Source organism: Cololabis saira, chromosome 23 (assembly GCF_033807715.1).
Source record: "Cololabis saira isolate AMF1-May2022 chromosome 23, fColSai1.1, whole genome shotgun sequence".
Classification (NCBI taxonomy): Eukaryota; Metazoa; Chordata; class Actinopteri; order Beloniformes; family Belonidae; genus Cololabis; species Cololabis saira.
Window position 1 is genome coordinate 657,501 of NC_084609.1, and position 26,604 is coordinate 684,104.

At 40.1% G+C, this 26,604-nt stretch overlaps 1 protein-coding gene and 1 pseudogene across 3 annotated transcripts; one reads left to right on the forward strand and one right to left on the reverse strand.

The window, feature by feature from the left end:
• Positions 1–13,927, reverse strand: part of LOC133424458 (zinc finger protein 239-like) — an 18,405-nt pseudogene extending 4,478 nt beyond the window's left edge.
• Positions 13,928–14,495: 568 nt separating this feature from the next.
• On the forward strand, positions 14,496–26,142 carry LOC133424447 (zinc finger protein OZF-like). Of its 3 annotated transcripts, XM_061715069.1 has the most exons (4): positions 14,552–14,598; positions 14,722–14,861; positions 15,471–15,694; positions 24,873–26,142. In XM_061715069.1, exons 3-4 carry the CDS (start codon positions 15,509–15,511, stop codon positions 25,896–25,898), a joined length of 1,212 nt encoding a protein of 403 aa, XP_061571053.1. In that variant the 5' UTR covers positions 14,552–14,598; positions 14,722–14,861; positions 15,471–15,508; the 3' UTR covers positions 25,899–26,142. The 3 variants fall into 3 exon arrangements, with proteins under 3 accessions (XP_061571052.1, XP_061571053.1, XP_061571051.1); XM_061715068.1 differs by lacking the exon at positions 14,722–14,861 and having other exon boundaries at positions 14,496–14,598; XM_061715067.1 differs by having other exon boundaries at positions 14,573–14,861.
• The last annotated feature ends 462 nt before the right edge of the window (positions 26,143–26,604 follow it).

Here is a 26,604-nt window from a genome sequence, read left to right on the forward strand (position 1 = left end):
GCGGTGCTTCCTTCAGCCAGTCTGACGCGGCGCTGCGGCGGAGCGGATCCGGGTTAAATCATGCAGGTTCCCGGGTGGTTTGGGAGCTGGGTCCTCGGGGGTCCGTCCCAGGTCGGACCAGCTTCACCCTCCGAGATATTCAGCCAAATCTGTCGGTTTGATCACCGGTAACGGGCGATGAGCAGCGGATGCGCCCCGGAGACGATCTGTGCGCCGGGCGCCCGCCGTGGGGTTGCCAGCGCGCAGAATCCGCCGGGCAGATCCGGCTGAAATTCCACTGATCGGTCCCCGGGAGTCCCTGCTACCAGTCCAGGCGGGTTCCTGCGGTCCCGGCCGGTCGGAACCGGTCAGATTTCCCGATTAAAGCCGCGGTGATGCGCGCTGCTCCAGCCTACTTCCTGGTTCCCAAAGCGCGGTCCGTCCGACTAAATTTTCCAGGTTCCCAGCCGCTTTGGGAGCAGGGATTTCTGGGGTACGTCCCAGGCTGGACCAGCTTCACCCTCCGAGATTTTCAGCGAAATCTGTCGGTTTGATCACCGGTAACGGGCGATGCGCCCCGGAGCCATGTGCCGGGCGCCCGGCGTGGCTCCGGGGCCAGCGTTCAGCATCAGATTCGACATGTCGAATCGGCTGAAAAGCTGCCGATGGGGGGCGACCTGTGGCGACGTGCGGGACACACCGGGAAAACTAGGCCGACAGACGCGCACCGACGCTCATCGCACAGTCGGCTTGGTGTGTCAGGGCCTTAAAAGACTCATTGCTAGTTATTGCTAACGCTTGATTGCAGTTGTTGCTGCTAAGTGTGGCCAAATCAGTTATTAGGTTTAGGGGGCAATCACTTTTTCACACAGGGCAGGGCTCCAGACTAACTTTTCCACTAGGAGCAAGAGTGCTCCTTACTAAAAATTTTAGAAGCATCTATATCTACACAACATATTCATAATTTTGTCTATTTTAACTGCATTACTGATAATTTAGCAATAAACACAGACAATTTACAGTAATAGCAATGTACTGCTTTTTCATATTAGCAATAACACCAATGAACTGCGTACATGCTGTTGCAGCAAGTGGGATTTATTTGAACTCTTTTTTTATATATAGTTTTATCAGGCCCCTAAATTTTGTGAATGGCAACTCTTTGGCGGTATGTACGGAAGCGTATTCCATTCACTTGAGAATAAAGAAATCTGCTCTGTTTTTCTGAATTAAAGAGATAATTATCTCACAATTCTGAGAAAAGTTTTAATGAAAAAAAATCTGCCCTGTTTTTCTGAATTAACCAGACACCTCACAACTTGCAAGAAGCCGTCATTCACTTGAGAGCTCGATTTCATGGAAGCAAACATTTTCCGCCTGTCCAGTTTTATTTTGCTTTTGGTTTGAAACATTGAGAGATACTCTTGTCTTTAAGTTATATAGATGGTATTGTTATTAGTTTGTCGTCTTTGCACAGGCACCTCAGGACTTTGCAGTTGTTCAGACAGAAAGCGATTTTTTTTTTCATTAAAACTTCTATTCTACAGCCTTATCACAGCATATCATTCCGCGTCAGGGAAGCAACAATGTATCCATGACAACAACCAACTGTTACATATTTTTGACGGTTACAGCAGGTAGCAAAAAGTAGCTGGTGTTAAAGTCTATTTTATATTTTCGTTAATTAATCTGGCATGTTCACGGTAAACTTTGATCTCCGGGGAGGAGCTAACGATGGATGAATGGATTGACGAGTTCCTGTCTCCGAAAAGAAAGATGACATGCGGAGCTACATCTGGAGAGATATGGAGCTAGAACGGTCTCATAATACACAAATGCACAGGACAAGTTTTACAAATGCACAGACCGTTTCACACATGCACAGAACAATTCACACGTGCGTAGGACAAGATATACAAATGTATTTTTGATGCACACACAAATATAACCTGATTTACAAACATTTTTTTGTCTATGAGCTGCGCTGGGTTTGCGTGTGACTTTTGAGACTCCCCTGACGTGACTCGATCCACAAATACGTTTTTTTAACACAGAAGGATCTGCAACCAATCAGATGTCTTCCTTTGTTTCAGCCAATCATAAGAGCGCACCCCACGTGGGGGACGATTTACTCGTAAACCAATCAGATTAAAGGGGCGGATACACCTGCTGTTTGAGCTGCGTTAGCGCCGTCTGAATATTGCTGCAGTCTCGTTCTGGCTCTGGCCGCGAGCGGCGCTGGTCCCGGTCAGACACCAGCTGACCACAGTGACCAGACGTGGAGGTCGGAAACAAGCAGCGGTTATCCTCACATTTATGATGTGACATTACCACCACACAGAGACAAACGTGTCAAAACAGCGGTGGCAGATCAACACATTCCCGGTGCAGATAGAGTCATGCTCATGGGAAGATGCAGCTGTGATGATGCTGGTCGGGGGTTTAGTCCACCGATCATCAATCATCTGAGCTGGATACAGAGGTTCTTCGGTTATCAGTCGACTGATACGACTTTACTCCAGATATTTCGGTAAATGAATCTCTTGACATGCGCGTGCTGCTCCACCTGGCCGCTGCAGCTCGTCCCCATCAGGTAGTGCAGCACCTCTCTGCTGCCTCTGTCTGGTTATGAGCTGAATCAGCGGGACAATCCCATGTAACATGTAGTCAAACCAAACGGAGCAACTACATAAATAAACAAGAAGAGCAGAACAGTGATCTCCTCTCCATCCTGTTTATTTATCTTTTATCTCCCTTGTTGCTGGTTATTTATCTTTACTCCACCAACTCAAAATATTAATCACTTTTCTAAGCGAACGGCGCTAACACAGTTCAAACAGCAGGTGTATCCGCCCCTTTAATCTGATTGGTTTACGAGTAAGTCGTGTTTTATCCACCATAGACATATATACATATATATGTCTATGTCTACGTCTATATATGTATATATGTCTATGTTATCCACTGCTCTGCGTCCCCCACGTGGGGTGCGCTCTTATGAATCCAAATCCAGCGCAGCTCAGACAAAAAAATGTTTGTAAATCAGGTTATTTTTGTGTGTGCATCAAAAATACATTTGTATATCTTGTCGTACGCATGTGTGAATTGTTCTGCGCATGTGTGAAACGGTGTGTGCATTTGCAAATCGGTCTGTGCATTTGTGAAACTTGTCCTGTGCACATATGAAAAAAAGAAAAAAATTATGGAGAGGGGTGGATTTGCAAGTCGCACTGGTGCTCCTAGTTAAAATACTTTACTTTAATACACAGCCTCCAGAAAAGGTCGATAAATGGGCTCCAGACTGCGACCAATTGGTTGCAGTCTGGAGCCCTGCAGGGTGTTGGAATTATTGTAGTAAGTTATCATGCTCGCTATTAACAGAACGTATGATAATTTGCTTACGCCTGTGACACACTGATAAAACAATGCTGTGTTACGTGTGCTGCACAAGAAGTTTCCTGATTATCAGCATAAAGCAGAAATCTGCAGAGAAGAGGAAACTTCTTGTTGCTAAACAAGACCTTTGCATTGACTGCGACCACTCCCTTTCCCCCTCCCTTTAGGGGCGCAGTCAGCTATGTAACCTAGGGCACACCCAGAGTGAATAAAAGCAAAGGAAGCAGAGAGACGAATTTAGAGTAGGTCGGAGATTTTACACGTCTCACTGCTCTCCTTGCAAGCCTATTTTTAATTGTGTTGTGTCTCTTTTGTCTCCAGAAAGTTTGATGATACGAATGTTAAATGTATGAACCTAACATTTACTTGGTCCTTCGAGCCAGGTGCAAACACATCTGACGGTCCCAGCGGATCGACACAAAAGTGGTTGAAAAGACCTTGGCCAAGGCACAAACCCTTTGACGGGACCAACTTCTGAGTTGATATATGGGACCCGATGATTGACGGCATCCAAGAGCAGGAGAATTAGACACACCACAGGGTAAGTGAGTCTTATTATATAATAGTAATATAGTAATAATATATATATATAAAAGAAAAGTTAAGAGGCCTGAAGTGAAGTTAAAGGCCTGAAGGAAGTGTTTAAAAGGCCTGATAAGACCCGTTAAATTCCGTGAAGGACATACGGGTCCTCTACTTAAAGAAGTAGTTTAAATTCCGTGGGAGGAATGGACTCCCCTGGCAAAAAAATAAATAAATAAATAAGGAAATATTTGTGCACAAAAAGGGGGTGTGAATGAGTGAATGAAAGGGGTAATATTTCAATAGAAATATTCCCATATTAAAAAAGGTGAGAAAAGCAGATTGGGTCTGAGTGGATGCAAAGGCAAGAAGTCTCCACATGAAATACGGTAGAAGTGAGACTTACCACTCAGGTTTTTTACCAAACTCATCTCACGTAAAATAAAAAAAAACAGTGTTAGGTCACCCTAGGTGACGCCAAACCACAGGTCCAAAGAAGAAGAAGAGAAAAAAAAATACAAAAAAATATGGGAAACGGGTCAAGTAACAACCTCGAGAGTAAATTGAAGTCGAACGACTGGAAATGTATAGAGAAGACAGACCCCAAACAGGTTAAATACCTGCAAATATGGGTGGACAAGTTTGGTTATCACGGAGAATTAAATTCCCACAAGTTAACCAGACTTGGTGACAGGATAATTGAAGAAAGCAAGGGAAGTAAAAAAAAAAAGGAAAAAAGGAAGTATGGATACGAGTGTGTTTAGTATTGGAAAGGTGTGGCCCAAAGCAGGGAAAACGAAGAACGTAATACAAAAAGTAAAAAAGCAGGGAACTAAGGACACAGACACGTTTTGGGCAGAAGAAGGACAGGCGGAAGTTTACTATCGGGGAAGATATCGCGGTAGGGGCCGATATGCCCCCACCCCAAGAGGAGGATGAGGAAGAAAAAGAAAAAGAAAAAGCGAAAGCGAGTGAAGGGAAACAGAAGGAAGTGTTGTATCACAGAGCTGAGGTTAATGAAACGTCAGTAAGAAGGAATAGACGGAGAATGCCTCCTCAACCAGAATCAGGTTGTTGAATTTAAAAGGCAAAAAACAATGTATAGTTTAAAGCGACACTACGTAACTTTTCCACCGTAATATCATATTTCCAGAGTCATTGTGATGGTACATCAACTTCCAACAGGTTTAATGACACCTCTGTCATGGTGTGAGGGGTCTGTATCACCTTCACTGGCACTATGTAACTTTGAGGAGCATGGTAGGAACCCTGCCACACTAAAAAACTACAAATCTTTACGGCTTTGACTGCTTTACGGCATACGTCACTTCCCCCTCCTTCGCGATTCGCAGTCGAGACGAAATGGGCGGGGCGTGGAGCGCAGCTCCGCAGAAGCTGGTAACCCGTTGCTGTGTTGTGGCTGCAGCAGCTCCACACAACAGACGTGGGGAAAAGATCGCTAATGGTTTAACTTTTCACCGGTTTCCTGCTCGGAGGCAGAACCACGGAGGCCAAGTATCTGATATAACAAAGTAAAAGAGTGAAAGAGTCGTCGGCTCGCTTGGATCGCGGCTGTAACGACCAAACACCTTCCACACAGTACCGCAAACACTCACACAGACCGGGTCGGATCAAAACACGGGTTTTATTCCCCACTTCGCCAGCTAAACGCAGTTGCTGGCCAGCTCTCTGCGGTGCAATTAACCCCAATCTTCAGATAAAAGGGTCAAAGACGTATCCGAAGCATATTTATAATGTTAAAAATATATAAAAATTTTAAAACACTACATTTTGTTACTCAACTCTACCCACTTTACTTATTCACAGGAGTATTTACTATAAGAAATGAAAATTCAAGGAGCTATTTAGCTCAAAAGTACAAAACTGTCCCTCCTGGATAACGTCCGGGCTTAAAATCTATGTACAAAAATATGATAAAAATGTCAAAAATCTTAATAAAAACATTAATTATGCACTGGGGCATAATTGTGTTGATGTTTGTAATGACACCTACAAATATAGTAACAACACTAAGCTTATTTACATTTTTATTCAAGAAATACTTTTGTCCCTACTTTTGGATTCCCAAATGTCCCTCCTGGGTAACACACTTAAAGCGGCAATATATGACCATATTTGGATGTGGATAGTCATATCGCAGGGTGTTGCATCAGCCAACAGACCCCGATGGACCCCCAAGACAGAGCACAAGGTCAGTAAGTCTCTCTTAAAATGTTGATATTTTACCTTTTCGGTCGGTCGTATCTGACGTCCTCAAATCATTTGTCTTTCTGGATAACGCTAATAAAATATTTTTTATTTTTTTTATTTTTTAAATGACCTATTTCATGTGAAATATGACATTGATGTGTTGAAGATTAAGCTAATATTTTATATAGTAGACCCAGTTAGTGCCTGATTATAAAGGAAATTTTGTTTTTTTGTCCCCCCTGGATAACGATATGTCCTCCCTGGATAACAAAGATATTCTGTTACCCAGGACATGTCCTCTGTTATCCAGGATGGACATGTAAATCAATTCAGATTTTTATCAGTATCTGTAGCTTTTTAGGCATTGACTGATGTTGTAATGTTATATTTTTATTATTATTAATGATTAATTAAACGATTAATGAGGCAATATTATGTATTTTGGAACTTTTATGACATTTTTTGTTATCTTTTTCAATGATAGCACCACAGGACATTACCCGTTTCCTGTCTCTCTCAACTGTGCCATCTAATAAATATCTTTTACATATATATATATATATATATATATATATATATATATATATATATATATATATATATATATATATATATATATATATATATATATACTGAACTAATCTTTATGTTTTTTAATAAAGTTTTAGTATAGCTTATGATGTTTAAGGGTCAGTTTTGTCCTTGCAGATGCCACTGTCTAATAAAGAAAGGCAGAGACTTTTCAGGGCCAGGAAGAATGCTGAGCCACAAGCTAGGGCTGAGTATCTTGAGAAAAAGAGAGAAAGGTATTGTGATTTAGTAAAGTGATTATGCAGATCAGTTAAAAAATGAATTAGAAAATAGGTTTACACTTGTTCGCAAAATATGTTAGTTAAGCAATGTGATGTGATGTTTATGGTAGGGCACATTTCTTCTGGAGCATCGGCATCTTGGTAATTTATCAAACCTGTATACCATGTCATTTGTTTTATTTCTAGGTACTACAAAGATAAATCCAAATCAAAGCCCCAGACACCTATACAGCTGATGACTCCTTCTGCTGCAAAAAAGAAAAGAGAACAGTGGAGGATTAAAAAGAAGAGACAGAGGGAAAGACTGAGGCAGATTAATCAATTAATGGAAGACACACCAGAATCTATCAACGAATCTGCTCTTGAAGATCCTCAACTTGAACCTCAATCCAGTGAGCCAAATGAACCTGAAACACACTCATTCAGTGAGCCAAATGCTCCTACAACACACACACCCCAATCCAGTGAGCAAAATGCACCTACAACACAAATACCCCAATCCAGTGAGCCACAGGAGAACGCTCAGCCACTTGCTTCATCTACCCCAAAAAGAAAGGATAATAACGCTTCAAAACGGCTTGCTAGCTTAAAGAAAGAAAAGTCAAAACTGAAAGATGAAATAGTTCAACTTCAAAGGCAACTTGCACAGGCAAACAAGGAAAAGGAGAAAATAAGGAAACGCCTCAAGAGGGCCAACAAAAAAAATGTTGTCAGTGAGAAGCACAAGCCACGGGGAGCAAAGAAGCTGGCAGAAATGAAGAGGGCACAGGTTGCCCAGTTCTTGTGTAGGGATGAAAATAGCAGACTGCTACCGGGAAAAAAAGACACAGTGACCAAAAAAAAAATTAAAGTACAGAGAAGGGTCCTACAAAAAACCTTAAAAGAGCTCCATGAGCAGTACAACACAGAAATGAAGAAAGAAATTAGACTCTCATATAGACAGTTCTTACGTCTCCGTCCGTTCTACATCACAGAGCCAAAAGCAAGTGATCGTGATACCTGCGCGTGCATAGACCACGAAAATGTCCAGATTCTTGTAGAGAAACTAGCCCAAAGTGGCTTAGTGAAGGCAGCAAGCCTTTCAGAGATACTGGCCAGTATAGTGTGTGATGTTAAAAAAAAGGACTGCATGTATCGTGTCTGTGTGGACTGCTGCTATAAGGAGTTAGAGCTAGATTTTCAAAATGAGAAAAGCATCACTACATGGCAGCAGTGGGAACGGGTCAAAACCACAAATGGTGACAAAGAATACACCAACTTCGTAAAAAATAATGAAAGTGGTACATGGCAGGACCTATTATTATTATTAAACAAGAAGCTTGATTTGCTTGCAAAACACCATTATTTTTTTTATTTATTTTACCTTTGTTTAACCAGGAAGTCCCATTGAGATACGAGATCTCTTTTGCAAGGGAGACCTGGCCAAGACAACAGCAGCAATAAAATACACAATACAAAATACATCACTCAAAAACCACATCAAACAGTATATCCATTCTACAGATAACAACTACATTCTTCAAGTAAATTGTTTCTTAACAAAGATTTAAATTCACCAAGCGAAACCAGGGTGCTTAAGCGGGTGAGGTCTTGTAAACCATTCCATGTCAATGGAGCAAAGTGAGAAAATGCAGTCTTACCTAATTCAGTGAGTGCTCTGGGAGTTTTTAAAAGTAGCCATCTAGTGGATCTGGTATTGTAGCTGCTAGAGGCTATATATGGATACACCAGGCTGAGCAGTGCAGGCATCTAAAGGACACCATCAGCGACACCGAATTAGTATTCCACATGGACTTTTCGGAAAACTATGGATGTAAAATGCACACAGAGATCCAGGCTTTCCATTTTGGTGGAAGCCGCCAACAGGCCACCATCCACACAAGTGTAGCCTACACGTCCAAGGGGGTACAGTGCTTTGCCACTATTTCAGACAGCCTCAGGCATGATGAGAGAGCTGTGTGGGGACACATTGAGCCTATTTTAAAAGGACATTAAGATGCGCAACCCCAATTTGACAACTGTCCACTTTATGAGTGACGGGCCTATGACTCAATATAGAAACAAAAAAAACTTCTATCTCATGAGCACACTTCCCTACATTATGGGCTTTAAAGAGGTTACCTGGAATTTCTCTGAAAAGGCCCACGGAAAAGGTGCACCAGACGGAGTCGGTGGTGCTGTTAAACGTGCTGCAGATGAAAAGGTTAAAATGGGTGCTTACATCCAGACACCCAGAGACCTTTACAACACATTAATAAGCACAAGTTCAAGCATAAAATACTTCTGGATATCAGAGGAGGACATTCTTAAACATGATGAAGCTGTTCCAGAAAAGATTCCAGTAATAAAAGGCACAATGAAAATTCATCAGATCGTGTCTGTGACTCCAGAGAAGATCAAACATAGAGAGCTGTCATGCTTCTGCAGCCGTGGCACAAACAGCGAGTGTGACTGCCACAGTCCAATTGTATTGGACTTAAATATCACAAAGACCCCCACAAACACACAAACTGCAGCTCCAAGTATGGGGAACAAAAAGAAGACCCCCACAACCAGTGAAACAGCCCAACAACTGTCACCTGACCTGGTTGGCAGGTTTGTAGTTGTAAAATACGATGCAATGCCATTCATTGGTCAAGTTGTCAAATTAGCTGGCAATGAACTTGAGGTGAGCTGCATGCGACAGCTAACGGGGAAAAATTAATTTGCCTGGCCAACAACCCCTGATGTGATTTTCTAGTATGCATCTGACATGCAAGCCATCCTGTCAGAACCTGAGCCGGATACGAATCGCTCATCGAAATTATGTCCCCAAGACTGGAAAACCTTCCAAAGTTTTTGGTAGCTCACCTCACCTGCTCCGCTCCCTCAGGCTGTGATAAAAGAAAAGATATCCAAGAAAAAAAATGCAGTTTCAATTGTTTGCTTTAAAGTTTAATTCATTAACAGGTTTATGAAAAGAAAAGTTTGGTTTACTGTATTAGACTAAAAATGTAGTTGTTATAAATAACTCAGTTACTTAACTGAAACTTTGAAAGATTTGTTGTTTTTAGGTGAGTTTATTGTGAAATCAAATCCATGGCATTTTAAGTGATTATCTATTGTTACATTCAGAAAAATCAACTCTAGTTTTTTAACATTTTAATATTTTAACATTGCAAATGACTTGGTCACTTGGTGACTTTAACGCTGACATTGTTGAACAAAAAGCTTGTTTGAATGTTTTGATGCTATGCTGTTACAAACAACTGAACGTGTTTTCTTATAGTTACGTCGCTGTTACATTGTTGCATGAAATTAAAGATTTAAAAAAAAAAAAAGAAGAAATCACTTTTTCAGATCTTTTAACAGTTCTCAGTTTCTTTGTATTATGTTGGTTACAAATTATGTTCCTGAAACAGCCTTTAATGAAATACTTGACACTGAAATCGTGCAGTGGTCATTCCTGGCTAACAGCATGTCATTCTGGGTAACAATGACACAGTCAAATAATTCAACCCAAATTTCATATTATATTACAGTATTGTGTTTTTTTAGGTGAGGATACAATAACAACCCTTTTACTTACACTGTGAAAAATCTTTAAGACATTTTCCATCTTTTTTCTCTTTTTGGCACTAAATATTGTGTGACAAACAGGAACGAATGAAGCCATTTCACTATAAATGTCCAAATATATTACATTAATTCTGATAAAAATGTTGTTTTCTGAGAAGTAATTATTTGTTGAGCTCTAACTATAATTATCTAAAAACATTTAAATGCCAACAATGATAGAAATTTTAATTAATTTTGAAAACCATTTACGTTACCCAGGGGGGACATTTCCCACGGGAGAAATCATATAATTCACTGAAAAATGTTTATTGCATTCTTAAAACAAATTCCTGTTGTTGAGTGATATACAAAACACTCTGATAAAGATAGAAAGTGACTTAATGGGTATTTTTAGCCAATTTCATTTTTTTCCATTTTTAAAATCCTTATTCGTCTTTGACCCAAAACTAGTTTGTTGAGGAAAAAATATTAACTCTTATTTGTAGCTGCAGAGGAAAAAAATAATCTCACGAGGAAAACAAAAATATCGCTCACGCCTCGGAGCCTCTTCAACATAATATAGCAGTCAAAAAAAAAAGAAGAAAAGAGAAGTAAGAGGGATACAAAACATGTACTGTATGTTGTACTATTATACAAATTTATTGAAACACATGGCTATTCAGTAGGGATTAATTATTATTATAATTAATAATAATTAATAATCATTATTTTCTCCATATACCGCTCCCTGGCTTCCTTGTTTAAGGTATCCCGGTAAATTCCAGTTCCTTTCCAGCAGTTTAACATCTTTTTTTTTGCGTTCTGTCTGTTCACTTGGTGAAACAGAAAAGTGTCCCGTCTCCTCTCATCAAAACAAATGCACGCGACGGGACAGGAGTTTTCCAGCAGTACGCGCTGGTGCTCATGGGAAACGTAGTGTTCTTTCTGGTAAAACAATACCGCTTTTGTCCAAAAGATGCCGCCAAACTCAGAAAAGCTGAAAGTTACGTTGTGCTGCTTTAATGTTTTTCTACAATATTTCGTCCTCATTACAGTAAAATAGGCCATTCTAAGTCAATTTACTGCAGCAATTCCTTTCCAAATCATTAGAAAATGTGGTTAACACCCAGTTGTGCATGAAAAAAGAAATACAGTGATATACTGTGAAACCGATATAATTTTGAAAAATACCGTGATATAAATTTTTGGTCATACCGCCCAGCACTACTGATATGTATATATCTTTATTTAAACTCGAAAAACCTCAGTATACCTCAGAGGTGGTTAGTAATTGATTGTAAAAGAGACTACGGATGAAACTCTATAGTCATTAGATCGGCCCGCTCTGAACTATTATTTTCCGATCTCCAATCAAAACCGATAGGGCCATTATCGGCCCAATCCCGATCAGGGGCTGATCGATCGGTGCATCTCTAGCTGCAATACTCGCTGTTGAATCTCAATGTAATACTAGTATTAATATGTTGCAGAACTACAGTCATATCATTCATGCAACAGCTGAAAAAACACTAACCCAAATCAATATTGGATTGAATCGGGTCGAATCAAATCTTGATAATCGATCTTAAGAATCGGAATAGACTCTTGACATTTGAACCCCCCCCCCACCCCAGATCCTCTCGCAAATATGCAAATAAAAGTTGAATTGGATGGCAGCGATATTGAAAGAGTAAACTAAATCAGATTTCTTGGAGTAATAATGGATGAAATTAGCTGGAAATCTCATATTAAGCTTGTACAAAACAAAGTTTCAAAGAGCATTGCAGTACTTAACAGAGCAAAACAGGTTTTGGATCACAGGGCCGTCCACATTCTTTACTGGTCACTAGTTCTTCCATATTTCACTTACTGTGCAGAAATTTGGGGCAATAACTATAAAACCAGGTTCCACTCATTACTCGTACTTCAAAAGAGAGAAATACGATACATTCATAAGGCTGGATATGGAGATCACACTAACTCACTATTCTTACAGTCTAAAGTACTAAAACTCATGGATCTAGTGGCATTTCAATCTGCACCAGTAATGTTTAAAGCAAAAAATCATTCACTACCGGATAAACATTCAGAAATTATTGATTGGGAGGGAAGGGGGTTATCATTTAAACTTAAAATCTTTATTCACGCGTACAACAAAAAGAAGTTTTTGTGTATCAGTTTGTGGAATTAAACTGTGGAATGGTTTGAATTTGGAGTTAAAAGAATGCACAAACATAAAACAATTTAAGAAGAAATATAAAGAAATGGTTTATTTGAGGTATAAAAGTGAAGAATGTGTTTAAAGATCAGCAGCTGTGTGTGTTCTGCTATTCTGTCATGTTGTCTTTGTCTGTTTATATAATTAGATACACGGATTATATTTATATCATAGTTATATTATATTTATATCATAGTTATATTATATTTATATCATAGTTATATTATATTTGTATCAGTTATATTATATTTATATCATAGTTATATTATATTTATGATAGAGCTTACATCTTGTATTAAACAGGTTATTTTTGTAAAAATTATATATATTTATACAAATGAGTGTATAGTATAAAAAATAAATACAGACATATAATTTATGTTTAGTTGTGGAAAGGGGGTGGGATTAAATAAGTTTATACTTCCTCCCACTCCTTTTCCAACATGTAACTGAAATATGTGTTTTGATGTTGGTTTTTTCTTTATGTGGTGGAATGAACCTGGATTTGTTTTCTTATATTTGTTCTTGTTTTTTATACATGTTAGAAATAAACAAATACAAATGAACTCTAAAACTATGTGTGAATGTTTATGTACCAAAACCTGATGTATTATTTTTACAAGAATATCTTTGTATCTAGGAAATCTGAGGATCTCAGGGTTTTATTGTGTGTTTTTAGGTAATAAGGTTATTATATTTATTATATGTATGTGTGTAATTTATAGTAGTTTTGCTGTGTGACTGGGCCCCTAGGAGTTAATCTGTGGAACAGCTTAAATACAGAAATGAAAATGTGGAGCACGTTATTACAATTCAAAAGCTCCTATAAATACTAAATGATTAATAAATATAAAACAAAGGGATAATACACATAGACATGTACATGTGTATGTACTATTGTATTATTGCTTCTATAAATACTGTTTAGAATGATATTTATTAATTACATTTTTTTGTGCATCCTTGGGATCGAGGGGTTCGAACCCGCGACCTTCGGATCATGAGCCCGAAGCCCCAACCACTAGGCCACTCCGCTCCCGAACTCCGTGAATATAGTGGAGAAAAAACGTGAATTAGCCGTTAGCCGTTAGCTCCCCACCTTGCTGTCGTCCATGCCGCGTCAACGGTCCCGTCAGCCGCGAGAAAACACGTCCTAAACCCACGAACTGCGGGTTTAAACACGTCCTAAACCCACAAACTGCGGGTTTAAACACGTCCTAAACCCACGAACTGCGGGTTTAAACACGTCCTAAACCCACGAACTGCGGGTTTATCTCGGTTTGGATTCGCTAGAAGACGAAAAATAAGAAGATTTGTAGATGTTTTTCTCCTCAGTTCACACCGTTGTTCCAGCAGACCGAGAACCGCGCATGCGCAGCCGCCTCCTGCGAAACGTCACCGTCGCCGCCATATTGGATGTTCAAGACTGCGCTGTAAACTAATACAAGTAAATGGACTTATTTTCATAAAGCGCTTTTCTACAAGGAAATGTACGTTTTACGTCTCATTTATTCATTCACACACGCACTTTTTTCCTATTTTTTCTCTCTTTTTTACTTTTTTTCCCCCTATTTTACAACATGAATTACTCCTATGTGGGATCAATAAAGTTCTTATTTTTGCCATCTGAGAAAATGAAATACATTATATTTGGTGCCTAACTGTTTCCCAAGTATATTAGTGCGTGTGTGAATGAATAAATGAGACGTAAAACGTACATTTCTTTGTAGAAAGGCGCTTTATGAAAATAAGTCAATTCACTTGTATTAGTTTACAGCGCAGTTTTGCCACATCCAATATGGCGGCGACGATGACGTATCGCAGCATCTCCAAGGGAGGAGGAGGAGACATGTCTATGCGCATGCGCGAGACGCTTCAGTTAGTCTGGAAGATCGAGAGAAGATTTAACGACGAAACCGAGCCGTGAGTTTGTGTTTCACGCTATTAAATGAGTCTCTGTAGCGAAACCGATGGATTTGTCATGTCGGTTGTGACGGGTTTACGATCATTTGATGTCTCTGGTGACTTTAATCCCACATTTTCCAGCAGCAACGCTCGAGTGGAGGCCACGTGTTTGCAGGCTGCATTCTTCCAGCCGAGGTTGAAACAGGTGGAACAATGTGCAGCATGTTCATATGGAACTGTGGAGACTCTGTGGAACAGTTTGGAGCAGGAAATAAGGAGAAGTACTGACACAAATCTGGTTCAAAAGAGATACCAAACATGATTTAGAAACAGGTTTATGGAAGAGGAAATGGGTCAACGAGGAGTGAGATAAACAAATAAAATAGGGAAAAATGGTGTATTATACTTAAGATCTGTTTAGATATTTATGTGGATATTTATGTAGTATATATTATGTTGAGAGAAATAGTTATAATTATGTAATATTTGTTATATAGTATGTATGTATGTAGCATATATATATATATATATATATATATATATATATTTATAGAGATATGTATCTAGTTTATATTTATATATATATATAAAATTATATAATATTTTTATTTTCTATATATTGATATATTTATATTTTCTATATACTTATATGGATAATTATGTAGTAATAGTAATAGTTTACGTAGTATTTATATATATTATATTTATATGGATATTGTGTAGATATAATAAGAGCAATAATGTAAATTCATAGTTATAAAGGGGTAGGAACTAGGGAAAAGTGTAAACTTCTTCCTACTCTTTTTTAGAACCTTTGTGCAAATGAAGATGTTACTGTTTATTTTTATTTTTTATGTCCATGTTTGAAATAAATTCATTCATTCATTCAGGTTTGCAGACAGACCGGGATCAGAACCAGAACCAGGAGATGGACCGGGATCAGAACCAGAACCAGGAGATGGACCGGGATCAGAACCAGAACCAGGAGATGGACCGGGACCAGAACCAGAACCAGGAGATGGACCGGGATCCGAACCAGAACCAGGAGATGGACCGGGATCCGAGCCAGGACTCCTCATCCAGCAGGACTAAAGCGGACGCTGCTGGTCTGCAGGTCAGTGTTCAGGTCCAGAAGCCGCTGGTTCTGGGTCCGTCTGTCTCCTGCTGACCAACCAAACCAACATTTATTTCAACTAAAATATCTGCCGGCGACACAGACACAAACATTCCTTTTTAGTTCCAAGTTACAATTCAGTTAAAACCATTCAACAACAACAAAGAATGTTTCTACCTTTCATGACACTGGGTCTGTCAATCAAACATAACTAACATATTTCATTATATTTACTTAACATACAGGCTTTAATTGTTCTTTTGAATGTAATGTTTGATTTGGATTCTTTGGTTTCTTTGTTCAGATTGTTCCATAAACTGATTCCTTTCACAGAAACACAACATTCCATCAATTTAGTCCTGAATCTTGGTTTTTTTAAAGATCTCTGTTCATTTTAAGTTAAACTTGCTTTCTCTCTTTTCAAATCTTTTCTAGATGTTGATTGGTAAAGTTTTCTTATGATCTTTAAACATAATTTGCAGAATACTATAATCTACTAATTCATAATCTAATAAAATCGTAAAGACGTCGCATGGAGAGCGTTTGCTCATTGGCAAGACGTCACCCACATGTCGCCCTGGGATCAAATAAGATCCAGTTATATATTTTAAATCGGAGAACAATTCAATCTTAACTTTAAAAATGAATCTAAATAAGTTCCTACTTTGATGTTTAGAGGTTTGTTGTTGCTGCTGATGTTACTGATGCATTTTCACATCCTCACATTAATACCCACACAGCACACACACCCCACACAAATACCAGCTAGACATTAAAACATAGAATAGAATAGAAAGCCTTTATTGTCATAATAATGAGATTAAGCAGCAGCTCCATAAAAGTGCACACATGTAAAAGGCTATGTAAAAACAAAATAAGAAACAGACGATATAAATATATATACACTATGAAAATGAATGAGTGAAAGAATATTGCACATGAATGGATGAAGAATATTGCACAGTATGAGGTAGTTTATTGGTTCAGAGAGTTCCCAGCTGTGGGGAGGAATCTGTCCCTGAGTGTGTTTGTTCTGGTCCGTATGGACCTGAAGCGTCTGCCAGAGGGAACAGGTCAGAGAAACCGGGGTGGGTGTTGTCCTTTAAGATGTTCCTTGCCCTGCTGAGGCAGCGGGAGCTGTAGATATCAGACAGGGAGGGCAGAGAGGGCAGAGGGCAGCCCATGATCTTCTGTGCTAGGAACTTGAAGGACTGCACTTGAGGAGCTTTTAAACTAGTAGCTACTCAGACTCGACACGTCTCGCCTCGTCCTCGTTTGGTTTTAAACACCCAGATGAGAAGTGGGCGGGTTGGAGTGAAGCTGCTGTGACGTATTTGATTGTGTGATCTAAACGAAGACACTAAAGATGTAGAACATGGAGGAGATGATAGATGTGCTGCTGGGTCTGTGACTTGTGTTCGATATCCAGATTATTTTATAAATAAAGTTAATAATAAAGTGGATGATTTAAAAAATATTGTTGACGAGTTCAATGACTACTTCGTAGATGTTGGAGCTTCGCTGGCAAAACAGATTACTGTATCCGATGACAATAAAAATATGTTTAATTTGATCAACACTAATGTCAGTTCTATGTTTCTAAGTGGAATACATGAAACTGATATTATTGCAATTGTAAGAAAATTAAAATATAAGAGATCACTTGACATACACTCCATTGATACAGTAATTATTAAAGATGTTATTGATTATATTGTCAGACCTTTGACCTATGTTTGTAATCTTTCTTTCCAAAAAGGAATTTTTCCAAACAACTTGAAGTTAGCAAAGGCGATCCCAATTCATAAAAATGGAGATAAACACTGTATGGAAAATTACAGACCAATATCACTTTTACCGCAATTTTCAAACATTTTAGAGAAATTGTTTGTGAAACAACTAAATCGGTTCATTAATAAGAATAAATTATTAAGTGAAAATCAATATGGATTCAGAGAAAGTAGAACTACTGCTTTTGCAGTAATGGAAATGGTAGAAGAAATAGCAAATGCAAATGAAAATAACGAGTGTTCTATTGGTCTGTATATTGATCTGCAGAAAGCTTTTGATACCATAGATCACAAACAGCTATTGAAGAAATTAAAGATGTATGGAATATGAGGGGTTGCTCACTCTTGGCTGGAAAGTTATTTAGGTAATAGACAACAGTGTGTACAAATTAATGATACTATGTCCGCCTTTAGAAAGATTACTTGTGGTGTACCTCAAGGATCAGTGATTGGTCCAATACTGTTTATTCTTTATATTAATGACATCTGCAATGTAACTGATTTTTTTTAGATATGTTTTATTTGCCGATGATACCAATTTGTTTTGCTCTGGTACGAATTTAAGGGAACTTTTGTGTTGTGTAGAAAGGGAGCTGGAAAATCTCAAGACTTGGTTTGTTGTCAATAAATTATCTTTAAATATTAAGAAAACAAAATTCATGGTTTTTGGGAATCAAAATGAAAGTGATGGTAATATTAAATTAAAAATATGTAATGTTGATATTGAAAGGGTTTTTGAGACTAAATTCCTTGGGGTTGTCATCGACCAAAAGTTAACATGGAAACAACACATTGAATATATTAAAGGGAAAATTTCAAAATCACTCGCAATCCTGTATAAATCCAGAAATATACTGAATTCCAAGGCCTTGCATTTGATTTACTACTCATTGATTGCTCCCTATTTATCTTACTGTGTGGAATTGTGGGGATCCACCTTTAAAACCACCTTAAATTCAATAATAAAACTTCAAAAACGAGCCATACGTATCATCAATAAGGCTGATTACTACGCTCACGCAGAGCCACTTTTTCTAAATTCTCATGTTATTAAATTTTCTGATTTGTTTTATTTTAAAATCATGCAAATTATGTTTAAAGCAAAATCAAAAATGCTCCCTGACCCAATACAGAGGTTCTTTTCAATTCAGGAGACTCGTTACAATCTTAGAGGTGTCTCCAATTTCACAGTACAAATAGCTAAAAAAGGTATGAAAAGGAGACGTGTCTCCATCACTGGAGTTAAACTCTGGAATGATGCCAACATAAATTTAAAAACAAGTCATTCTTTTGTTGTATTTAAGAAAATGGTTTGTAAAGCTATTTTTGAAGCTTATAAGTGCAATTGACCATCTGTAAATGTTTCTTTGCTTTTCTATTGTTTCTTTGACTTTTGTTTTTTCTTTGCTTTTCTATTCTCTTTTTGGTTTTCTGGAGGTTGGTAGCCAAAAATAGAAAGTTGGTACTATAGGATATGCTTTTATAAGCATTTTGCTTCAGCCTATGCCTTTTCAGTTATTTTTCAACACATTTTTTTGGTTTTGTTTGAAATGTTAATGCTGTGCACAATGTTTTTTGGTGTTGTTTTGTGTTGCAATGACTGAATAAACTTAATTCATTCATTCATTCATTCATTCATTCATTCATTCATTCATTCATTCATTCAAATATCAAGTTTAAAAATGAGAGTGAAAAAAGCTTCAAGCGGCAACGCTTTTTTAAACATTTTGTTTGTGTCGGCGCTGCTGAGAAACCAGCTGGGAGCCGCAAGTGAACGAGCGACTGGTAGATCTGGTCGTTCCTTATCGCCCGTCTAGATCCCTTTTTAATTCTCTCCCCAGCCACCAGGTTTATGAACATCTGCACCTCAGAGTTGGATCACCAAACATTTGATTGCGCTGCCATTGCCTGTTGAATAAAATTGCAGCGAGCCGCTCTTGCGCTGAATTCCCACCTCCTGGTTCAAACGTCTGACGGCCCCCCGGCCAATCAGTGGCATGTATTGTGATGACGTCAGATACAGGGCCGACTCAGCACGCTTAGAACCTCGGCAGAATAGATACAGAAAAAGTATCAACTCGGCACGCCTCCACCCGTAGTTTAAAAGCACAAAACGGGGGCGTGGCGAGTAGAGGCGCGCTGAGTAGGTACTAGTGGAAAAGCCCCATTTGTGTCCGGCATCTTCAAGAACTGTAGACAGTTTCAGGTGGTCACAGTTGAGCAGTGATTTCAGTTGCCTTAGTGTAGAATTCCGGCGTGTGGTAACAGAGGCAGAGATTCCACGCTGTCCAAACTCCTTCTCTAATTTGTCTTTGAAAGAGGTGCTTGTGTGGAGCAAAGAGCTCCACCTGGAAGCTTTGGAAAGAGCTGCACTGAGTAGTTTAGTCTCTTTAAGACCATCACCTATAGCTGATTGAAGAGTGTGTGCAAAACATGGAAGTCTTGTCTGGGACTTTACACTCAAGACATTTTCAATCCTCTCTTGCTCTTCCACAGTCAGGTCGTTCCAAATGCCAAAATCATCAAGGTCTTCATCTTCCTGTCCAGGAAAACATGTAGTGAACACCTTTTTCATGTTTGCAGCATTGTCACAGATGATGTGGTCGATCTTTTTCTTGATCTGATATTCTTCGGCGCATATTTGCTCTTCACAAATTCTTTCCCCTGTATGGGAACCTTTTGAAGCGGTTGCATGCAAGCAACTGAGATTTCAACTTAAGACTGTCATCTTTTATGTTGATCCAATGTCCTGTGACTCCAAGAAAGCCTCTCATCCTGCGGTCTGACAATATGTCTACAGTCATTGACACATTATCTGCCATTGCTAGTTCATTTTTCAGCTTGATTTGCCTATCTGCCACCAGACTGTCAAGCTTTGATGTGATTGTTCTTCGCCTTACTGGAGTGTACTTGTTGTCCACTATTGACAAAAACTGATGAAAGCTTTGATGTTCAACAATGGACAATGGCATGTTGCAATTTATAATGAGGTCCGACAGTATTGAGTTTGTAATGGCTTTCTGCTGGGGATGGTTGCAGTTGTAGAGTTGCACACTCCTCGATTCGATGAATTGGGAGATTGGAGGCTGATTACGATCCAGTGACGCTTTGGTATGGATGTACACTTCATATCTGTAGACAGTAAAAAGAAGAGAGATCATCATATCAAAAGCTGTATTAAACTTTATATAACGTCATCTTAATCTTTTTTTTGCGAGCAACTTTTTTTATTTTCAAAAACAGACAATACAGACAACGACATTAACAACAACGCGGCTCGTTAACAGTGAAGCCAGAGACAAAAAATAAGACATAAAAGATAAAACAGGATAACAACGTGGATCTCAATGTGGATTCTTACAAATCAAGAATCATATCAGTAATAAGCAATAAGATAAAGGACGAAAAAAACAGTAGTGGTCTAGGGAAGAAAGAAAGTTAGATACCTAGACAAACAGTCCCATACAGAACACAGAGTTGTTGAATGATGTTATTTGAGATTGACTATGCAGATTTAAAGCCTGAATTAAGGTTCTGCATTCAACCAACGCAGAGCCTACGCCGTTGCCATGACGCCGTCGTGAACCTTTCGGACTTCTCCGTCACTCCATTTCTCCGCGGTGCAGTACCCCCCCAGAGTGCTAGTTGATACTTTGTTTATTTTCCGGCTTTTACAGTCACAGTGAATCAAAGAGATAAGGACAACTATTGTGCAAGAAACCAAAACAAAAAAAATCATACACACACGAAGAAAAGAGCGCTGAAAGTTCACTACTGCACTACCCCCTCCCCTTCTATGCGGTCTGTTTATGGAGTAAAAATCATATCCCTCAAGCTGGACGACATCCCCTTGGTCATCTTTTAACCATGTTTCAGAAATTGCAATGATTGAGAAATGTTTTTTGGATTTTTCCAAACAGTCCTGAATTTTTGACATGTTCATAGAGAGGCTCCTGCTATTAAAATGTATAATAGAAAATGTTCCATCAATCATGTGGTAATCTTTAAATTGTTCCTCTGTGAAGTATTTGCACTGACTGTCTCAGATCCAATGTTATGAAATCTACGTTCAGTGTAGTCAATAGTTCAGACTGAGCTCCAGTGCAGAGGTGAATTGTATGCAATCAGTTGACGTCATGTAATCTAATAGTTGTAATCCACATGCGGAAAAATACGTCTAAATACAGTCTGATCCCACGGTGCATGCCTGAAGATTGAACGTTCATTGTTTGTCCCGTGACAAGAATAGAAGGGCCACTTAGCCTAGTGTAAACAATACATAGTTGTTTACTAATGATGCCCCTGAAGGAGCAGTCCAGGGGCAGTCACTTGAAGTTTTCTAGATCAGAAAGTTCTCTTACAATCATAATCTTTGCTTCCTCCGGAGTTCCATTCAGTTTGATGCATACCTTACAATTCCTTGTCCAGGTCGCTTGTATTTTCTTTTGTTTCCGAAGGGCTCTGGCTTGTCTCGCTATCTTGGCGTTCCTCTTGGTCAGGTGTTCATACACCACCGTTCCTCCCTGCAGCAATCCCTTTTTCACTTTTCTATTCACAAACCAGATGTTGATAGCCGGTTTCGACTTGCTGTCTTTCCTTGGAAGTGGATGGCAAGTTGAAATATCACTGCCGTTAATGTGGAAGTCATTCAAGGAAAAGAAGTGGATGATCTGCTGCTCCAGGGAGTGTATTTCTCCCGGCATGTCATCCTCGGCGCCGGTGCTGCAGTCCTTGCGTATGACCGATGTTTGGTTCTCAATCCCGTAACAATGATCCATCCATCCTCGTATATTGTTCTAATTCATCCACTCGTTTTTCCAGGAGACTGATTTAATTGTCTTTTACCTGGATCATTTTCTTAAGGTCTCCAGCCTCCTTCAGCAAACCAAGCAGTTCTGTCTGCTGCTTGGCCACACCGCTTATTTCCTCCGACATAAAGTTCAGTGACAGTCTGATCTCTTCCAGATCTTCTGCATTTGTTGCCTTTTTTGGTGGCATGATGAACAGTAGAGTAAACATCAGATTATTTACCGCAACCTTTTTAAACCATCTGTGGCTCGGCTCTCTGCTCAGGTGTGCCTCACTTAAACATGCACAAAAGAAGAGCAGCAACATTTAGCGTTGTGTGAAAAAGTGTTTGCCCCCTTCCACATTTCTTATTTTTTTGCATGTTTGTCGCATTTAAATGTTTCAGATCCTCAAAAAAATTTTAATATTAGACAAAGATAACACAAGCTAACACAAAATGCAGGGTTTTTATTATTAAGGGGAAAGGAAAATCCAAACCTACTTGGCCCTGTGTGAAAAAGTAATTGCCCCCTAAACCTATTAACTGTTTGGGCTCCTTAGCAGCAACAACTACAATCATATCAGATACAGGTGTTGGTATTCCTGCTCGGCATTGCTGCCTGACGCACCTCCTCCAGTGCCTTTGAACAGGTGTGCTGTGACCCTGCACTGAACACCTCTGTGGGCGTAAACGGGTCATCAGCTGGGGACCACCATTCATTAACGTTTCGCTCCTTTAACCCCAGTACGTCTCATGGTGGCGGAGCGATGGCAGGGATCTCTCCCTGCCACCCCCTGCTGATGCCCTAGGTGTTAATCCCCCAGCTCTTCTGCTTCCTCCTTAGCCACAGCCAGAAGCTGCCTTTCTCGGCCTCCTCAGCCAGCTCTTTCATGGCTTTCCGATGCCCCGCTCCTGTGCATCCCATGTCACGGAGTAGGCGAGCCGTTGAGGAACCCACGGAGCCCCTACACCCCACTTCCACAGGGCAGATGACAGCTTTCTAGCCAGCCTCCCTGCACTCTGCCGCCAGGTCTGAGTACTTGGCTTGCTTCCGCTCGTACGCCGCCTCCAAACCTCCCTCCTATGGGACAGTGAGTTCAACCAGAAGGACTGTCTTGCTAGCCTCTGACCACAAGACTAGGTCTGGCCGCTGCAATGTTTCCACAATCTCTCTGGGGAACTGGAGTTGCTTCCCCAGGTCGACCCTCATGGACCACTCTTTTCCCGGTGAGAGTAGTCTTGCTGTAACTTGCTGGTGGGACGGTTTGACAGCCACTCCAGCCCTTGCAAACTGGATAGGATGTCTGCCTGGAACGGAAGGTCTGCTGTTTGCCTCCTTTCTGCATGTCTCTGAAACCTCCGCCAGTTTTTTCAGGACTTGGTCGTGTCGCCATCTATAGCGGCCTTGGAACAGCGCTGTCCTGCAGCCTGACAGGATGTGCTGGAGACTTGCGTTGACGGTGTTGTAGAGTGGACAGGTCTCTTCGGCACCAAACCACTGGTGGAGGTTTCGGGGACAGGGCAAGGTGTCATATGTTGCTCTGATCAGGAAGCTGAGCCTAGCTTGGGGGATCTTCCACAGGTCAGACCATGTCATGGATCTGTCTGTGAGGCCTTCCCATGACGTCCAACGTCCTTGCTGGCCTTGGGACACCGCTTTGATGTTAAGGCGTTCCTGCACAGCTCTTGCCACTTCCGCCACCACCATGGCTCTTCGGTCTTCTTTGGAAGCCTTTGACCAGGGAGGGGAGTATCGCTCGTCCCGAGGCCTACTCGGCCCTCCTGGACTCTGCCAACCAACTCGCCGTGCTTTAGCCTGCTGATTGCCATGTCGACCGCTTCTTGGGCTTTTCACTTTCTCCCTGTTCTTATCTGGGTGCCTGCTGCTCTCACCAGCTGGTCGGTGGATTCCCTCAGCTCCAGCACCAGCCGAGCCTTCTCCTGCTTGTAACCTGCGCTGATGGATTGCAGTGGTAGTTGTAGCGTGTTCCTACCAAAGATGCCTACGTCTGACAGGCATTTTGGTAGTCCCAGCCAATTCCTGATTTGTTTATTTGTTTATTTAAAAAGGATCCCCATTAGTCTTCGCCATGGGAAGACTATTCTTCCTGGGGTCCACACACAGACATACAAAAGATAATATAAAAGATGATAATATAATAATAATATAATAACATAACAATACAATATACAATACAATATTATTAATATGATTAGACCAAGATAATGTTTCATCGACAGTCACTCCCAACAGTTTGGCTGTTTTGACCTGTTCAATGGCAACACCTTGCACAGAAATACACAACTTAGGATCAGACCTCAGGGCATGTTTAGAACCAATAACAATACATTTAGTTTTCATGACATTTAGTTTTAGTTTGTTCTCTTCTACCCAGTTAGAAACCAGCATCAACTCTTGTTGTAGCGACTTGTTGACAGATTCAATATTATCTGCAGAGACATACATCGTGGTATCATCCGCGTAGATCGCCATATTCGCATTTTTAAGTACATATGGCATGTCGTTAAGTGGCATGTCGCGCGCGCGCGGCTTTTGATAATTCAGCCAAGATAATGTAAGTCATCTTCTCTGTTATAGAATCATAAAGGAAGACCCAAAAGACACTGCTGTGATGATTGCGAGCAAGTCTTCACCACTTCATCAAACCTGAAGAAGCATAAGAAAACTCACACTGGTGATAAACCGTACAGCTGTGATCAGTGTGGAGTGGCTTTTGCCCAAAAAGGTAACCTAAATAAACACCAACGTATTCACACTGGAGAAAAGCCTTACAGATGTGATCAGTGTGGAGTGGCTTTTGCCCAAAAAGATAACCTAAAGCAACACCAACGTATTCACACTGGAGAAAAGCCTTACAGATGTGATCAGTGTGGAGCGGCTTTTGCCGAGCAAGGTACTTTAAGGCGTCACCAACGTATTCACACTGGAGAAAAGCCTTACAGATGTGATCAATGTGGAACGGATTTTGCCCAGCAAAGTGCTTTAAGGAGTCACCAACGTATTCACACTGGTGAAAAGCCTTACAGATGTGATCAATGTGGAGCAGATTTTGCCCAGCAAGGTGTTTTAAGGAGTCACCAACGTATTCACACTGGAGAAAAGCCTTACAGATGCGATCAATGTGGAGCGGATTTTGCCCGACAAGATAATTTGACGACTCACCAACGTATTCACACTGGAGAAAAGCCTTACAGATGTGAGCAATGTGGAGCAGCTTTTGCCCATCAAGGTGCTTTAAGGAGTCACCAACGTATTCACACTGGAGAAAAGCCTTACAGATGTGATCAGTGTGGAGCGGCTTTTGCCCAGCAAAGTGCTTTAAGGCGTCACCAATGTATTCACACTGGAGAAAAGCCTTACAGATGTGATCAGTGTGGAGCAGCTTTTGCCCATCAAGGTGCTTTATGGAGTCACCAACGTATTCACGCTGGAGAAAAGCCTTACAGATGTGATCAGTGTGGAGCAGCTTTTGCCCGACAAGGTACCTTAAGGAGTCACCAACGTATTCACACTGGAGAAAAGCCTTACAGATGTGATCAGTGTGGAGCGGCTTTTAGCCAAACAAGTAGTCTAAGGAAACATCAGGGTATTCACATTGGATAAAAAGTGTACATTTGTAATCAGTGCTAATATCATTTATTTTGAGAGTTCAGTTAAAATGCACCAGTTTAGTTAATTTAGTTTGAAAGAAATAATTCACGCATAGTTACTGACACACACACCAACACATAGATGATCTGAAGTTTGTGTTTAATGTTTAGTTAGTTGTTGTTTATGTGTAGGTTAGGCATCTGAGTTCAGCCCAAATTTTGTTTCACTTTCTTCTTTTAAGACTTTTGTAAATAAATTCTGATTTAATTTGAATGAGAGAAGTTGTTCGTGTTTATTTTATAGATATTTGTCACAGCTGCTGGTTGCAAAGGTCTGTGCTCGGACTCCTTCCTTCACTGTTATTCTGTAACGCCCCCCCTGGCAACAGGCTGACACATAGGGAATAACAGCTACTTTGAGACTGATTTAGCTGTTTAGTTAATATTTCCCTATAAGTCAGTTGGTGCCCCGTTTTGATGTTCATTTTGATAAGTCATCGTCTCTATTAGTTATTAATACATATCATAAGACAATTATTAATAACTTTCTAATAACTGAACCAGCACTCCCTTTGTGGAACAACACCAGCCCCGGTCTTCGATGTCCACGTTCCTGCAGGTTTTAAATTTGTCCCTACATGCAGGACAGTAGCTCTCAAGGACCAGGGTTGGACACCCCTGGTTTAGGACTTTAGACGCAAATAACAGAGTTTTGACTT

Coding starts and splice junctions, on each gene's coding strand:
- LOC133424447 (XM_061715067.1), top strand. CDS start 14,624: ATGAGTCTCTGTAGCGAAACCGATGGATTTGTCATGTCGGTTGTGACG. Junction 14,862..15,470: donor GGAGCAGGAAATAAGGAGAA/GTACTGACACAA, acceptor TCATTCATTCAG/GTTTGCAGACAGACCGGGAT. Junction 15,695..24,872: donor CGGACGCTGCTGGTCTGCAG/GTCAGTGTTCAG, acceptor TCTCTGTTATAG/AATCATAAAGGAAGACCCAA.